Below are 17,535 nucleotides of genomic sequence, written 5' to 3' on the forward strand. Positions count from 1 at the left end.
AGAATGTCTAATATACATATGATCATTTTATTCAAAGAGAATGTGGTGGAGGCAATATTTGAAAAGATAGCATCTGAAATTTTCACAGAACTCATAAAAAATACCAGATCTACAGATTCAAGAGGGCTGGGGCTGGTAAGTTCTTCTTCTTCTTCTTTTTTTTTTTTACAAGAACGTTTTTCTTTCTCTTCTTTTAAAATTAGAAATGGGGTTTTGCTATGTTGCCAGGCTGGACTCAAACTCCTGGCCTCAAGGGATCCTCCAGCCTCAGTCTCCTGAGTAGCTGGGAGTACAGGTGTGCACTATTGCACCTGACTATTTTTAATGACATTAAACACAGCTGCTACAAGGGGGAAAATGTGATTAAAAAGAAGGCACTAAACTTCAGTTTCATAATTGATCCTGACAACAATGAAAGTAAATCAGGGGCTACATTAGACGCCAAACTACAAGTTATTTCAGGCTTCTTGCCTACAGGTAAGAAGTTTCATAATTGATCCTGACAACAATGATCCTGTTTCATAATTGATCCTGACAACAATGAAAGTAAATCAGGGGCTACATTAGACGCCAAACTACAAGTTATTTCAGGCTTCTTGCCTACAGGTAAGCTATGTAAATGGCATACTTTTACTCTGAGGCCTAGTAAATTCAAAGAGTTATTTTTAAAAAACTATACATTTTACAATAAAATATAAAGATACTGAGAGCAACCAGAGGAAAAAAAAAGTTACCTCGGGAAGAACACAGAAATAACGGAATTTTTAACCAAGGCAAGAATAGCTGCATTGAATAGAAACGAACTAAATGTTCCTGATAAAGGCCAATGATTATTTTAAGTCCAAGTATGTTGTTTATAAGTGACACACCTAAAACATAAGCATATAGAAAGGTTGAAAGTCATACCATGCATCACATAACTATACTAGTTGAAAAAAAAAAGACAAAAAGCATTGTTGATAATAAAAAGGGTCAGTTTATAATAACACAATTTAATTTGCTGGGAAAACATGATTTTAAATATGTATGCAATTACATTACATGACCTCAAGACAGACTTTTAAGAAGAAATGTAAAGATCCACAACTCAGTGAAAGATCTTAACACATCTTTCTCAGTAATGATAGAATAAGCAGAAGAAAAAAATCAGTAAGGATACAGAAAGTTTGTCAAAATTCAATTGACATTGTCAATTTAATTGACAAAGATGACCAAATAGACTTATACAGGACACTGCACCAAACAACTACAGAACACACATTCTTTTTAAGCAGACTTATTGGGCCAGAAAATAACTCTCAACATATTTTAATGGCCCAGTAGATAATGATCTCTAACTGTAATGCAACTAAACTAGTAACAAAAAGATAACTTAAAAAAACAAACAAAATACCTTAATGAAAATTAGAAAATATTTCCAAATTAAAATATGACATTATTATGTATTGAAAAATCTATGCAATAACATTAAAATATTTTATTTAGAGGGAGATTCCAAGCCTCACATACATACATTAGATAGGAACAAACCCTAAAAATTAATGAATTAAAGATCAATTTCAAGAAGTTAGAAAAAATACCCAAATAAAACCAAAGATGTAGAAAGAAGCAAATATTAAATATGACATATTAAGGAAAACAACAAAAAGCATCCAATAGGGAGAAACATCAAAGCCAAAGCTGGTTCTCTGTAGAAACTAATTAAATTGGCAATCCTCTGGCAAGATTGATCAAGAAAAAGAGAAAGCACAAATAACAAATTTCAGGAATGAAAAAGGAGGCATCACTATAGATGTTACTGTCATTTAACAAACAGTATGAGAATATTTATTATACCAATATATTTTAGAAAATGTATATAAAACAGACCAATTTCTTAAAAATATGACCTGCCAAAACTAACTTCAAAATAGAAAAACGGAAAAGTCTGCTGACTATTAAATAAACTGAATTAGTAAGCAAAGATTTCCCTAAAAGAGAAAACAACTTTATGTTCAGATAGTTTCATGAAGGAGTTCTACCAAACTCTCACAGAGATAATACTGCTAAATTCTCAAACTCTTCCCAACATTAGAAAAAGAGTAAACACCCTCCAACTCATTTTATGGAATGACCACAACCTTAATACCAAACGTAAGTAGGGCATTAAGAGAACAAAAAACTACAGGCTCAATTTCCTCACAAACACGGTACAAAAATCCTAAACAAAATATGAATACAGAATTCAGCAATTTATTTAAAAAATACATCTTGAGCAAGTTGGAGTTATCCCAGGAATAAGAGGTTAATTTAACATTAAAAATAATCTTTTTTTTTTTTGGGTCACATTAAAAAGCTGAAGAACATAAGCCACAAAAATCATTACAATGTAGAAAAGATGTTTGATAAAACTTGACATTTATCTCTTAGTAAATTTGGAGAAAGGAACTTTCTTAATCTCATAGTCTAATTATGGGGGGGAAATCCCCACCACATCCAACTATGGTAATGATAAATCGTCTAACTATGAGGGGAAAATCCCCACCACTTCCATCTATGGTAATGATGAATCTTTGAAACCCTTCCATCAGAGATTTGAGAGCAATAGGATGTTGAATGTTCTCACCACAATTCTAAATATGAAAGATTAATTTTTAAAGCTTTTAGAAGAGAATATAAGAGAATGTCTTCACGACCTTGGAGTGGAGAAGGATTTCTTAAACAAAACACAAAAAGATTAAACGTAAGAAAAGAACTGTTACATTTAACTACATAAAATTTCTCATTACATCTGCCTGCTTCTGCCACTTCTTCTGTTTTCCCCGTTACCCTCCTGTTCTGAGAGTTCTGCAAGCTCATTATCAGTAGTTCAAGATCTTAGAGAAGATAAAGGTGCAACAGAAGGGTCAATCACTGAAGCTAAAAATGATAAAACTTAGGAGAAACAAAATGAGCCCACAGATATGGCAGAAGATAAGAAGGATGATGTGTCTAGTGCACTAAAAGCTTCACCAAGGGCAGACCCAGTTATCTTATTTTAGAAGAAGATTTTCCAACAAATAACATTGTGAAATTCAAGATAGTCTCTACAAACAAGGGTTTTGAAGACTGTATTGTCAAATTCCCAGATACTACATTCCAATATTCTCAAAATTGTTTGTTATATATCCAAAATGTCACAGCTCTTCTGAATACTGTTTCTTCATTTCACTTAAGCTCATGAAAAGACATACTTCTGAACTACAAAGACTTCAACAGAAAAAAATTCTAAGATGCTGTCTTCAAACACTTAAAATTATTGAGGGGAAAATGTTTGGATGGCAAAAAAAAAAAAAAAAAAAAATAGATATTCCTTGCTTGTCTTAGGCTGGTCTTGGGCTTCCAGTTGTTGTTGAGTTTTATCAATTCCTAGAACCTAGGAGGCAAAATATACCAAAATGAGGCCAGTATAGAAAGTAAACCTCAGTATATTAAATCAGAATGAATTGCTGTGAGTTGGACTTTTTTCAGTGAAATTTGAATCACATAAAGAAAGCTTCACTGAGAAGGCTACCCACAGAGCAAACACTGAAATGTTGGGATCTAATGAGTAGATGGTCCTTTTACACAATAATTCAGTCTTTAATAAGCCTGCCCTAATATTTTTCAGTCTGATGGGAATGGGTGCAGAGAAGCAATATCACCACAGAAAGCAACTCCTACTTAGATAAGAACAGACCATCAGTCTGACATCATATTGCTGAAAATGATCAGCAGTCATTTTCCTAAAGCAACGAATTTAAGGTCTTTTAAACCATTAAAATGTATGTATGTGCATGTGTTTGTGTTCTATCTGAATCATTATTGTACTACCTAAACTGTGTCTTTAGGAAACTGAATATAATGTTGTTATACATCTTCCTCATTGACAACCTCCCCAAAACCCAATTATATGTGCTTGATATGATGTGTATCCCATGCCTTGAGCTGTGTGATGGAAGACAATAACTTGTTACTTTTTTCTTTTAGTAGATACAAATCCACTTCAAGTGTTTTTTTTTTTTGGGAGGAGGGTTTTTTTTTAATATTATTATTATTATTATTTTAGAGACACGGTCTCATTATGTTGTGCGGGCCTCAAACTCCTGGACTCAAGCAATCCTCCCACCTCAGCCTCCCAAAGTGCTGGGATTACAGGCATGCGCCACTGCACCCAACCATAAATCCATTTTGATCTCATTGATTAGCTGATGCAGCTGTGGTTATAGTTGTTGCAATTGTGGTTGTGGCATCTATTAAAGGAATTCCACTTTTAGTAGTGGTTAATTAGAGAATTTTTATGGATGCTATAAGCTAGAAAAAAAAAACTGAAATGCTTTGTAAAATATATTTTAAAATGTTTTCCTTATATGCATTGGAATGCTCATCTGTTACTGTAGAAAATGACAGTCAAAATCTAGCTGAAGGTTAGTACCACAGAGGTAGACCAGCATTCAAATGCCCAGAGTATTATATATTTTCCAATTACCAAGAAACAGCTGTGAGGTTGATCTGAGATAAAGGATGACGACAAAAGCCAAAATCCCAGGTCTACCCAGGGCTGGGAGCTTGACAGCCCCTACACTTTAAGCTGGGACCCTCAAGGTCTACAGTCTCACAGTAAGGGGGAATTTAAAATAAACCAGCCCTGATACGTGCTTGCAGCCTAAGACAATATCATCTGAGTGATCCAGGGAACCACAGGCTTTCACCTTAGGTTAAAGTCATCCCAGAGTATTAGTGTCACACCATGTAAGCACAAAAGTGAATTTTCCCTGGAAATAAGTACCAATATCCTAGACCTCACAAAGTTTTTATAAGTAATTTTCCAAAAGAATGACTAGAAAACAATGAAAAATAACAGTGTATTTAGGAAAACACAAAGTCACGAATAAGAACCATTAAAAAACTATGGGCATCAGAAACAGACCAACAATGACTTACGATACTGGAGTTACCAGCCACAGATCATGAAACAACTATGCTCACTGTGTCCAAAGAAGTACAAGACGCATGACTTTGGTAGAAAAAAAGTGACAGCAAATTTGAAAAAAGAACTAAAAAGATCCTCTAGAAACAAAAATGAAAACAAACTAAATTAAACATTTAATTAATAGGTTTAACATCAAAGTAGGCACAGCTGAAGAGGAAATGAATCAATAGAAAGATAGTTTCTTCTTACCTATCCAAAATGTAGCATGGAAAGAGAAAGATAGAAAACATAGGTGAGAATGTAAAAGACATCAGAGGATGCAGTGAGAAGGTCTAACCATTTAACTGGAGTCCTGAAAGGAGAAAAGAGAGAGTGAATGGGCCAGAGGCAATACCTGAAAAGGCAATGGCTGAAATTTTTCCAAAATTGTTGAAAAATACAAATCCGAGATTTCAGAACTCAGTATTGTCTAGTAAAACTGGATAGAGGGGTACCCTACATGTCTCTACTTAGGTTCTCCAAGAAGTTGACTCTGAGACTGAGTCTACTGTGTGGAACGTTTATAGGAAGTATCTTTGGGATTAAAACCTATGGAAAGGAGAAGAAAGAAACAGATTGGGCAGAAGAAGCCAAGCTGCAATGCAAGTTGAGAGACGGCCTCAACCACAGAAAGGGCTATTTTGAAACTAAAAGTACCCATCAGAGTTGTCTCAGATTAGGCTATAATGGCTGGATCTTTAAACAACCACTGCAATCAGTCATTAGATGTGGGCCATCCTGGGAGAGGTGGGATCTCAGGAGACAGAGCTGTCTACAGCAGAGGCCATCCCTGGAAGAGGCCGACAGTACCCCCAGCAGTAGAGGCAGCAAACCCTTCCTCAAGGGGGGATCTGCGTGGTACATCATCAGGCCCTTCACACCATGACTCTGCAATTTCATGCATGCACCAGAAAAATCCATGCGCATATGTACAAAACTAGTATTAAAATGTTTACAGAAATAGTTTATAACAGTCCTAAACTAGAAATAGACCAAATGTTCGTCAACAGTAGAATAAATTGTGATATAGTCATATAATAGAATACTATTGAAAATGAATGAGCCTCAGTTACATGCTCAACCTGCTTAGCATTATATTTGAGTCTTACAAATATAAAACAGCAAGTCAAAATAATATAAACAGTATAATTTTAATGTTTAGGAACGTTTAGTTGTGTAAGAGTGATGCAACTAAGAAGAAAAGCAAATAAATAATTTCCGTAATATTCAAAATAGTAGTTACTTCTGCTGGGGAGAGAAAAGGTTGTGACTAGGGAATGACATATGGGTGTTTATGAAATGTTAGATGTGTATATTTCTTATCCTAAGTGATAATTGTGTAAGGTTTTGCTTAATAACTATTTGTTAAGCTGTTCATCTGTGTTTTATATACTTCTTCAGTAAGTACATTTCACAATTAAGAGTTTTTTCAATGAGAAGAAGGCCGTAGAGATTAATTACCAGAGGAATCAAGAATTGGTAAACTGTCCAGAACTTTTAAACAAAACTTCTATAAAAGGACAAAAGATGCTTACATTTTCTCAATGCAGCAAAAGTTCAAGTTCAGCGAAAGTAGGTAAAGTCTAGATACAGTGGAAACCTAGATCCTTAGAGATGAATTTCTTGCCATGTTACCATTTTTCTAAGCACAATAGCAAAACCAATATTTTTAAATTCCTGTTTCATATTTAAAATGTCAATGCTTTCAAGAAAGATTTAGAGTTTAAAACAATGAGTAAGAACTTAAAAGTGTAAACAAAACTGGCATAGGTACTTTTGCCTTCTGAGCAAAGTAGCATCATTTGTGGAAAATAAATTGCTCACTTCCCCTCACCAAGCTGATGAGAAAAGAAGATAGTGTAAAATTCTAAACCTCTGATGATTTTCCTGTACTGCCACGTCCCTGGATTCCATGGACCACGCTTTTTCAGAGCACAGGCATGAGTCTTAGAGGGAGAGGAGCTGAGCATGATCAAGTGAGGGGAACAGAGTTCAGGGAATGGAGCCCAAAGGGAGACCTACGACAGTGGTTCAAAAGACCTTTAGAAGAAAGAAGGGCTACCTCACATCCTAACATGCCGTGTGAGAAGTTGAGAAGTGAGGGACCAAAGAAACAAACAGAAACAAAGGTTGATTTCCACAGATAAATTGGTGTGAGGTGGAAGAAGAAAACACATAGAGGAAATCAGGAGTCCATGGGGCATGAACCTCAGAGCCAGAGGTGACTCTATGGACCCAGGTTCTGTGGGGACTCTCAAATCCTTGAGAGGGAATTGACCTCCTCAAAGCATGTAGGATTGAAGATTCAGCCTTTTTTAAATCTTATTTTTAGTTTATTTATTTTTTCTAAATAGGATGAGCTCAGCTGACCCCTAGGTTATGTAAGTATTATACATTAGCTAAAAGAACAAAGCATGGAAAAGCAATGCAAGTCCTAAAGTTGATCTGTTTTAAATTAGTGGAACTAAACAACTTTCTTTTTTTAGACATCTGCTCAGGAAATGCCAATAGCAATGATTTTGCAATGGTTGTTGTTGTGGTAGTGGTAGTGGTAGTTGTGGTGTTTTAGGGAGAGAAGGGTGGTACAGTGGAATAAAAGTCTGGTGCATATGATTAGTTGGGAAAAAACAAGTTTTCAGGTTATAATTATACATTTGCAAAACATACTATGTATAATGCAAATTACATTTAGTAAAGCTCTCAAAATCTTCCTGGAAGATGGAAATATACAATTCATTCAACAAGGTTTTTATTGAGCCTTTGATATATATTAGTGAACAAGATAGATGTGACTTTTATACCATAGGGGTGAAGAGGGAAAGCTCCCCCCTTCACTCTCTGAAGGTTCACTGAAAACAAATTGACAAAAGACAGATTAATAGGAGAAAAAGCCATACAAAATTATTCTAACATGCATAGCATGGGACAATAGCAAGAGAATGATCACTCAATAACCCAGTGGGGTCCAAATGCTTATACACCCTTTTTTATAGAGGAAGAGGAGATTGGAGGTGTAAGAGTAATGAATTTCAGGGGGAATGAATGGACCCAATGATCAGATGATGTATCGTCAATAATTCCCTTTGGGAATTGAATGGGACCTAAGAACAATGGTTTATGACAAAGTTTGCCTGGGAAACTTAGTGAGGAAAGTTCTTTTTATATTTCTCTAGCAGGGACAGTTTGGACCTGTTTAGAAGAAAGTAGGTGTGAGGGGGAGTGGTAATAAACATCTATCACCTTTCTAACAATCAGTCCTAACGAAATGCCAATATCATCAATGTCACAGTGACAACCCTGAACTTTACCAAGGTGTCAATAAAGACTTTCAACACCAATGATACTTTCGACACCATTTAAGATGAAGTCTGGCAGTCTCTGTAGTTAATAAGTGGTATATAAGCAAATGCATTAAATGCTTCTTTAACTGTTTGAAAGATAAGTTACTAACTCTTAAGATCCATTCAGCACTTGCAAAAACTAAAAGTGGTCTAAATGCATGACTTGGTAGTTTCTGCAGCTTCTAGAGTCCAAGGAAGACTCTCTTAATTAGCAGAAGGAAGCAAACTGTTGCCTCATTATCAGTGCCAGCCATTATCCCTGATCAGGGAATGGTCAAACAAATGGTCCTCATCACCTCCTGATGGGATTGTCCTGAGTGCACTCTCGGAAAAGTGTACAGCCGGGCTGACATTCCTGGAGCCTTTCACAGGGCAGAAGGTCTATACTATGGCTGGCGAATGAGACCAGCAGGGCCAGGCTAGGAGCTCAGTGAGCTTCCACTTCTCCCCCTCCCTTGAACTCTTGACTGCTCCCGAGGAATGTGGCCCTCACCCAGAGGCAAGAGAGTAGGCTGTGTAAACTCCTTTGTTTCCCTGCCTTCACTCTAGAGCAGTCAAGCCACCAGGGATTCAAGCTCTAAGGCCCACATAGTGCAAAGTAAATGTGTACTATTATGGCCTGCTTTTTGAATGTAAATCTTGTGCTGCCACACTTGGGGCTTGCTATTGATGCCAACAGTAACTTGCCTTGTGTCATTGCACTGGGGGTCTGCAAACAATACCCTAAAATACTGACACTTGGCATTTGATCTGGTGAACTAAAGAAGCACCTCCGGGTCTCCCTCTGACCTGCCTGGTCTCTGGTCTCTCTGATCCTTTTTCCTGAAGCACTGAGAGAGACTCTTTCTGGACTTTCCCAATCTGACTAAGGACATTTCTTTCCAAAAGAAATGTAATTGGGATGGGACCAGTGGCTCATGCCTATAATCCCAGCACTTTGGGAGGCTAAGGTAGGAGGATTGCTTGAGCCCAGGAGTTCGAGACCAGCCTGGGCAACATAGAGAGGCTTCGTCTTTACAAAAAGTCTAAAAATTAGGCATGGTGGTGTGTGCCCATTGTCCTAGCTACTCAAGAGGCTAAGGTGGAAGGATAGCTTGAGACTGGGAGTTTGAGGCTTCAGTAAGCTATGATCAGGCCACTGCACTCCAGCCTGGGCAACAAAGCAATACCCTATGTATTAAGAAAAGGAACGAAGAAGATGAAGACATGTAATTGTCTTAAGACCCCCTGCCTAGGAATCCAGGCAGACAGAGATAACCTGGGGGACTTTACCTGCATAATGAGAAGACTTTTGTTCACACTGAAGTTCCAACCCTCGCCTTCCCACTACTTCTCATAAGCTCGAGGAACTTCATCCCAAAGCATTGTTCTTTGGACCCATTCATTTCCCCTGAAAATCATTTACTCCTATGCACCCCCACCATCCCCTCATCCCCTATGGAGAAGGATATATAAGCATCTGGACCCCATTGGGTTATTGGGTAACAATTCTCCTGGGATTCCCCAGTGCTTATACATGTTAAATAAATCTGTATGCCTTTTCTTCTGTTAATCTGTCTCTTGTCAGTTCATTTTCAGTGAACCTTCAGAGGGCAGAGGAGAAACTTCTTTTCATATTTCACTAGCAGGAACAGTTTTGGCCCAAACTGTATAATTTTAGTTAGAAGGAAGCAGATATGAAGAGGGAGTGGTAATACACACGATCAGCTTTCTAGCAATCAATCCCTTGGTCCCTACAATCGCTTTAATGCCAAGGAATCCTTTAATTGTGCCATAATTAGGTTTAGCCAGCCAAGTAATTCTAGATCACTTCTATCTTTTCACATTTAACATGGAGGTGTTTTTCTGGTTGTATCTCCAAATGCATTGCTTTAGTGTTTTTTTTTTTTCAGTTCTACTACACAATCTTTGCAAATGGGCCACTATTTTCTAATTAAGAGACCAAGGACAATTTGTGTCACATCATCCTTGTTCCCTTCTTGCAATTTTGGGAGCCTTGAGGAGTAATGTCACTAAGGAAGAGGGTGATGCAGATTTTGAAGGTGAGGATGGGAGTCACTTCAGGGCTCAGCACCTGCCCCGACAATGCCTCTTTCCCAGCTGCTTCACCATTACTCTGCTCTCTACCTGGCCTCTCAGTCATCCCACTTCCTTTTTTTTTTTTTTTTTTTTTTAATTTTTAATGAAACCTTTATTAACATTTTGAACAGGTTCAACTATTACTGAAACTTGTAATTTCTAAACTTAAGTTGGGGCAAATGGCTATAATGCAGAGTAATGCCATCAATGGGCACTGCAGTCATCCCACTTCCTGTGAGGCCATCCTCATAGGGCTAACAAGAATTGTAGACAGAAGTACAGTTATAATCAACATTCATCAGGCTGCTTTGACCCACTTCCTTGTTCTGAAAGTCTCATATCACTAGTAGATACTGACCTTTTGCATCCTCACTGTTCCTATACATAGAATTTCTGACATTAGAATCACAAGGCTTTTGTTTTAGATAGATAAGATCTCTCTATCAGTATCATAAGGCTTTTGTTTTAAAATTACTTAAAATGTTTTTCAAATCATGAATTCCAGTAATAGCTGATGCCAACCAGTTTGAAGACTCCCATGATGAAGTGGAATCAGCATGAGAATAGAGATTCTTCATCTCCCTGTCCCATGACTTCACCCTGCACTCTGACCAATCAATGACCGCCACACTTTGACCCACTCCAAAACCCTAAAAAATCCTAGCTCCAAACTCCTCAGGGAAATGGATTTAAGGTTTCCTCCTATCTCCTCATTCAGTAGCCTTATGATTAAACCTCTTTCTCTGTTGCAACCTGGTGTCTCAATGTATTGACTTGCTGTGTGCATCGAGCAACTTAACTATTAAAGTGACACCTGGCTGCTGTATAGATGGATTATTTCATTGGTAGCACTGAGGTGGGTGGGGATTGAGAAGGCTGAAGGGTGCCCAGACAGAGAAACCTTGAATAGGGCAATGCTATCCTAAAGTCAATGGGGTTCAGAAAATATTACCCCAAAACATGCCAACTTCAGAGCAAGAAGAGCTTTCTTTCCTGAAGTAGGTCATGAAACCTAGGAAGAATTTTCTGACCCTCCCCTGAGGCAGGTCATATGTCCCCCATGTAAGAGGTGCCCATCCAAAGGAAAGGAGCATCCTCATCTCTGAAGACGTTAGGGACACAGAGAAAAATCTGAACAAATAGATACTGCAAAGTGGTATGTTTTGGCTGTGTCCCCACCCAAATCTCATCTTGAATTGTAGCTCCCATAATTCCCATGTGTTGTGGGACGGGCCTAGTGGGAGAGAATTGAATCATGGGGGCAGTTTCCCCCATACTGTTCTTGTGGTAGTGAATAAGTCTCAGGAGATCTGATGGTTTTATAAGGGGAAGCCCCTTTTGCTTGATTCTCATTCCCTCTTTGCCTGCCACCATGTAAGCCAAGCCTTTCACCTTCTACCATGATTATGAGGCATCTCTAGCCACATGGAACTGTGAGTCCATTAAATCTTTTTCTTGATAAATTACTGAGTCTCAAGTATGTCTTTATCAGCAGTCTGAAAACAGACGAATACACTAAGTTTCCCCAGTTTATTGCCATTAGATCACATTAGACCATAGCACCTCTGTCCTCTTGTATATCTCCACGACTGTTCACTTTTCACCAAACCTAGCATGAAAACACACAGGTTTAACTGTTCCTTTGGGTCTTCATTTGCCTATGAAGGCTCCTGTATCACATGAAACTTATGCTAAATAAACATTTACACTTTCTGTGAATCTGTCTTTTGTTACAGGAGCCTCAGCCATGAACCTAGATTGGGTAGAGAAAAAGGTATTTTTATCCTTGTCTCCAAAGCAATGGAGTGAAGTTGACAGGATTTGTTCTCCTGAGTCCCTTTATCTCTTTCAGTACCCCAATGTCCTTTGCTGACCTTAACTTTCCCCTAGTAGGAACCCACCCAGACTTGATCTCAAGAACATCTTCATTCAAGTCCTTTTCCTTTCCTACTCTTCTCTCATCTAAACTTGCCTGTCTCTTGTTCTGAAACCTTAAGGTCTTACAGGAGTCTAGCAAACCAACCTCTTCAATTAGTCATGTCAAAGTATTAATGTCTGGGTGTGTCCAAGACAAAGCTGATTGTGTTGCTTCCCACAGTAAAAGACAACTATGCTGATCAAGCACGACTCTCTGAGCCGAGTAGAATGCTGACTTAGTATAGAATTTTTGGCAATGGTGTGCTGGTAAGCCAACTCTTTGCAAGGTGGAAGAGAGAAAGCACTGATTTATAGCACTTGCCAGTATCCATGATGTAAATAATCACACCATGGCCTGACTTCAAGCCACTAATGATTTAACATAAAAACTCCTAACTATTTAACAATTGGTCCTTGCTAATCCCCAGAGACTAGCCCTAGTATGCTACTTGATTGGGAAGCATGAAGTTCAGGAACTGGTGGACTTTCAAGGGTGTGGGTGACACACATCCTTTGTAGGATCAGTGTCATTTGGTTGAGACTCTTGACACTCAGAGGAGCTGGCCCTGGGAATGGGTCCACCCCTGGTTGGCTGACTTTCAGAAGCATGAGGCTGACACTGATTGGTTAGCTTGCCAAGTTTATTCTGAAATGAGTTGTCATTGATCCACTGCTCAGGCTTGGAACCAGTTCTGAAAGCTACTTGTTATTATGGGCATATAACAATCTGTTTCCCAAGTTTGTAGGAACATTTTTGTTCTCAAGAGTTACCCACACTGGATAAAAAAATTAACTCAGGCCTTTCTTTCTTAGAAAAGACTGGACAAGATGGGTCTCTTATTATTCAGTTAGTGACTTCAATTAGAATAATAGCTTTTGGATGGCCAATGAAGCTAAGTACAGAAGAATCCCCCACTAACATTAAAACAGATTCATCTTGATGAGATGTGTTTCTTTTTTCTTCTTTTCCCATTTCTATGAACTTCTATGATTCTGGGCCTAACTAGAGGATTTGTGGGTAGGATTTTCAATTCATTTTATTGGGACAATCTGAGATTTATTTCTTTGAGATAAACTTCAGCAACTCTTCCTTCTTGGACCCTAACTGTAGACAAACAAGGTATTACCAGGACACCCAGCTTGGCTCGTTTGCAGAGGAAGGCTATACTTTACATCTAATAAGCATGGACACACAATGTTCCCTCACCACCCCCCAACCCACCCACACACACACATGTCTAATAAGCATGGACATACAATGTTTCCTCACCAACCCCCAACCCACCCACACACAATGTCTAATAAGCATGGACACACAGTGTTCCCTCACCACTCACCCAACCCACCCACACACAATGTCTAATAAGCATGGACACACCATGTTCCTTCACCACTCCCCACCCCCCCCACACACACATACACATGTCTAACAAGCATAGACACACAATGTTCCCTCTCCATTCCCCCACCCCACCCCTACACACAGATGCCAATTCCCTGACCTGTGAACATGGAGTAGGAATTATTTGTGAATCAGAGCTGCAGGAGGTTAGATTGGTATCCATATTTTCCTTAACTCATGCTAGAATGTCCTACAATACTTATTTTACCATTTAGTGTTTGTTAATATTAAAAATGGCTTGAATCTAGTATCTATTTCCAGTCAACAACACCATCTCCATGTTTCTTAAGTAAAGGAGTCCATTCTCTTCTCCAGTTAGCTCCTTCTCAATCTCTCCCAGACCTACAGTAAGATCCCCACGTAGATCATGTCCACCACCCTCTGACTAAGAGCAGGGACTTGGGGGCTGAGAAGCCCGGGTTTAAGCATTGGTTCTCACCGGCCACCTGTGTGACCTTAGCATGCACCACTTATGTAAACAACATAAGAGATGACGAGTAAATCATTTCATCTTCATGACAATACAATGAGGTAGGCACTATTAGAATCCCCATACAAGAGATCTGTGGATGCCACACTCAGGGCAGTCTTTGCCCCAGCTGCTAAGGAGGACACTAAGGCTGTCCCTTTCATTCCTCTGCATAAAGATAAGAGAAGGATGAGGATGGAAGGGAACAGAGAATGAAAAGACAAAGCACTTTGCAAAAGTAAGTGATCAGGCAGAGAGCCAGAGAATGGCCCTCCAGTTCTGCTCAGTGTTCCCAGCCTCCAGGCCGAGCCCCAGGACCTCACCCTCAACAGCCTGCCCAAGCTCTCTTGTGTCCTCAGACCTCTTGAGTCTTCAAATCCAGTGGCCTTTCCTCAATGCACACTCTTTCTGGTCTCTCATTTAACGTTTGTCCCTGCTGGTTATCTCCTGCCTCCTCCATTCTAGGTCATTCTCCCAGGCGAGAGGCAGCCCATCAAACAGCTATATGTCTGGACCCTACAGCCAGACTGCTTGGGTCCTGTCTCTGCAATCACCTTCTTCTTGGGCTTACCCTATTGGAGCCTCAGTTTTCTTTTCTATAATATGGGGATTCTAATAGTGCCTACCTATTAGAATCATTGTACTGTCACGAAGATGAAACAATTTACTACACATAAAATGTGACTCTGATTGCATATAGTAATAAGGGCTTGTTACTGTTATGATCCCAGAGCTCCCTTTCCCACAGCTTCTCCCTTTCTCTAGTACATTTCTCTTCCACAGTTCCTCTTAACTGCATGTGTCCCCCAAGTTCTATCCTCACCCTTCTCTCTAGCAATGCTGTCTTTGTGGATTCATTAGTTGTCCAGGTTCCAAGTATCTTCCCCATACTGGTGACTCTCCAGTCATTATCTGTGGCCTGGGCCCCTAATCTAGACCGCTCTCTCCCTTTTCTGCTCAGGTGTGTCACTGTCATCTGAAATAAAACATATCCTTGATGGAACTCAACATCTTCCCCTTTAAGCTGGATCCTCATTCCCTCACCCACTTATAATAGCTTCCAGCTTCCAACTCTCCCTCTCTCCTCCTTTTCCCAATATCCAATTTATTAGCAAACCCTGTTGCTCTTCCATTAACTTCACTCTGATCCACCCCTTCCACTGCATTCCCACTGCCCCCACCATCCAGGCCACCCTTACCAGCACAAACCATTACCCAGCTTCACAGCAGATGTCCCCTGGATTAAAAGTGCTTCTCTGCTGGGTAGAATTGACGTTCTGAGTGGAAGAGCTTTCAGTGTAGGAGAGCAAGAGGCAGCCCTGCTGAGAGGCTAGACTCCTGTGCGGTGCATTCAGCCTGCAGGCTCCTAGCACTGAGGTACAGCTGGACACCCTGTGCCCCGGAACTGAGATTAGGACACACACTCACGCACACATACTCTCACAAACACACGCATACACACACACACTCATGCATGCTCACACACATTCATGCAAGCACACACATACATGCACACTCACATGCACACTCACACACACTCATGCACACTCTCATGTGCACACACTCACACATACACATTAATGAACACTCACATGCAAACTCACACACAAACACACACATGCACACACACATACACTCTTATGCACACACACATGCACATTCATGAACACACACACACTCACACACACATGTCCAGACAGACTCTGTTTGGGGATGGGACATCATTAGCCCAGCTGAAGGTCACGGAGCCTCTTCCAAATCAAACCCATCTCAGACAAAGCTTCTCAAACACTGGTGGCTCAAGCCTCTTCCACAGTCTCTCCCTTCCTACCTGCCTCCTTCATCACCTCTTCTTCTCAAGGTGGCCATAACCCTCCCACCCTCAATTCTCTACTTCCATTCTTACCCCTTCCCTCTGCCCTCGATTCTCCACTTCCTCTCTTACCCCTACCCCAGGCCTCCCGGTGCTCCTGCTTCTTCTGCCACTTGTTGCCTGACAGGCCTCCCAGCACTTGCTATTTGTACCCTATTCATCCTCCCAGCCCAGTTTGTCCTTTCCCTGACTGCACTGTCAAACTCCCAGGCCTGCTCTAAACACCTTAGAATCAGTTCCACCGGGTCTGTCTCTTTGTTACTTTCTCTGATTCTCCTGTATCATATTGGCAGCTGAATTGGGACATGTAGTGTGTTGAGGACAAAGGCCACCCCAGTCTTTCATTTCCAGGACCTGGCACAGGGAAAGGTGGCAGCCTCCTAGGTGATGACACTTGGTAGATTTCAAAGTTCCTGATCAAAACCTGGCCACTTAGACCCTGCCCACTGCCAGCCTGGGATGAATCCCTGCAGAAAGATTTTAACAACCAGAACAGAATTGGAGCCAGGGAAAACTTCAGCCTCTCAACAGCGTTTTCACTGAGTATCCAAAATAAAAAAGGGTTGGTCCCAGCAGGTGACACGCTCATCACTGGAGATAGATGATCTGTGCCAGGCACTGATTCATTAGCAGAATAGAGGTTGATGCTGAAGCTGGCCTGTGTGTGTTTATTCCTCTCCATAAGCCCTGCCATTAACTCACACTCATCATCAACACATACGACAGCAAAGCTAAGCAGCATAGCTGGTATATTTACCTTCTTCTGCTTGGTGCAGGTCACTGCTGTCTTTTAAGTCTTCATCCACCCAGGGGCGAGCCTCGGCCATGGCTCTAGGCTCCCCCTTCTTTTTCTCCATGTGTCTATCAGCATTTTTAAAGATCCACACAACCAAAATGCAGAGAATGGCTACCAAGATGGGAGTCAGGAAAAACATGGCCTGGAGTCTGATGCCACAAGCATGCACACTTCCTACACCGGTTTTAAAACAGAGAGACAGGAGTGGAGAATGTCAGGAGATGGAAGGAATGCAGAGAGAGGTGTGCCAGGGAAGGAACAAAGTACAGAACTCTTCAGCTCTATGAGGACTTTGCAAAGGAGCAAAGATCACAGTCACATGTGTGGGGTGTTGTGCCTTTGGTCATGCACCAGTGCATTCACTTTTTAAAAGTATGTACTCTATCAATATATTCTTAGACAACAATTGCCAGAACCTGAGTAAGAAATTCCATGTGCTAGATCTAGCTAGATCACCTGAAGAACTTTTTTTTTTTTTAAATAGATTTCTGCACACCAACTCAGATCTGCTGGAAGAAAATGTTCAGGAAAGAGGTTTGGCACCATGCATTTTAAATGGCATGTTTGTGAAAATAGCACTACGGTTTTGATTTTTTTTTTTTATGATACCTGAGTCAATATATGGAGTAAAGAAAATATCATGTTTTGCATCAGAGAAAGACTTTGATCCAGGAAAAGTGACACAAAAA

General features: G+C 40.0%; 1 protein-coding gene across 2 annotated transcripts in view; it reads right to left on the minus strand.

The window, feature by feature from the left end:
- IYD (iodotyrosine deiodinase) overlaps positions 1 to 17,054 on the minus strand; it is a 27,325-nt gene extending 10,271 nt beyond the window's left edge. Inside the window, exon 1 of one of the 2 annotated variants that reach the window (XM_011943779.1) lies at positions 16,808 to 16,999. In XM_011943779.1, coding sequence (XP_011799169.1) covers positions 16,808 to 16,985 — 178 coding nt within the window. In that variant the 5' untranslated portion in view covers positions 16,986 to 16,999. Of the gene's footprint in view, positions 1 to 16,807 lie in introns of both variants that reach the window. The other variant, XM_011943780.1, reaches the window with a different exon arrangement.
- Positions 17,055 to 17,535: the final 481 nt, after the last annotated feature.

This window comes from Colobus angolensis, unplaced genomic scaffold (genome assembly GCF_000951035.1).
Source record: "Colobus angolensis palliatus isolate OR3802 unplaced genomic scaffold, Cang.pa_1.0 Scaffold221, whole genome shotgun sequence".
Taxonomy (NCBI): Eukaryota; Metazoa; Chordata; class Mammalia; order Primates; family Cercopithecidae; genus Colobus; species Colobus angolensis.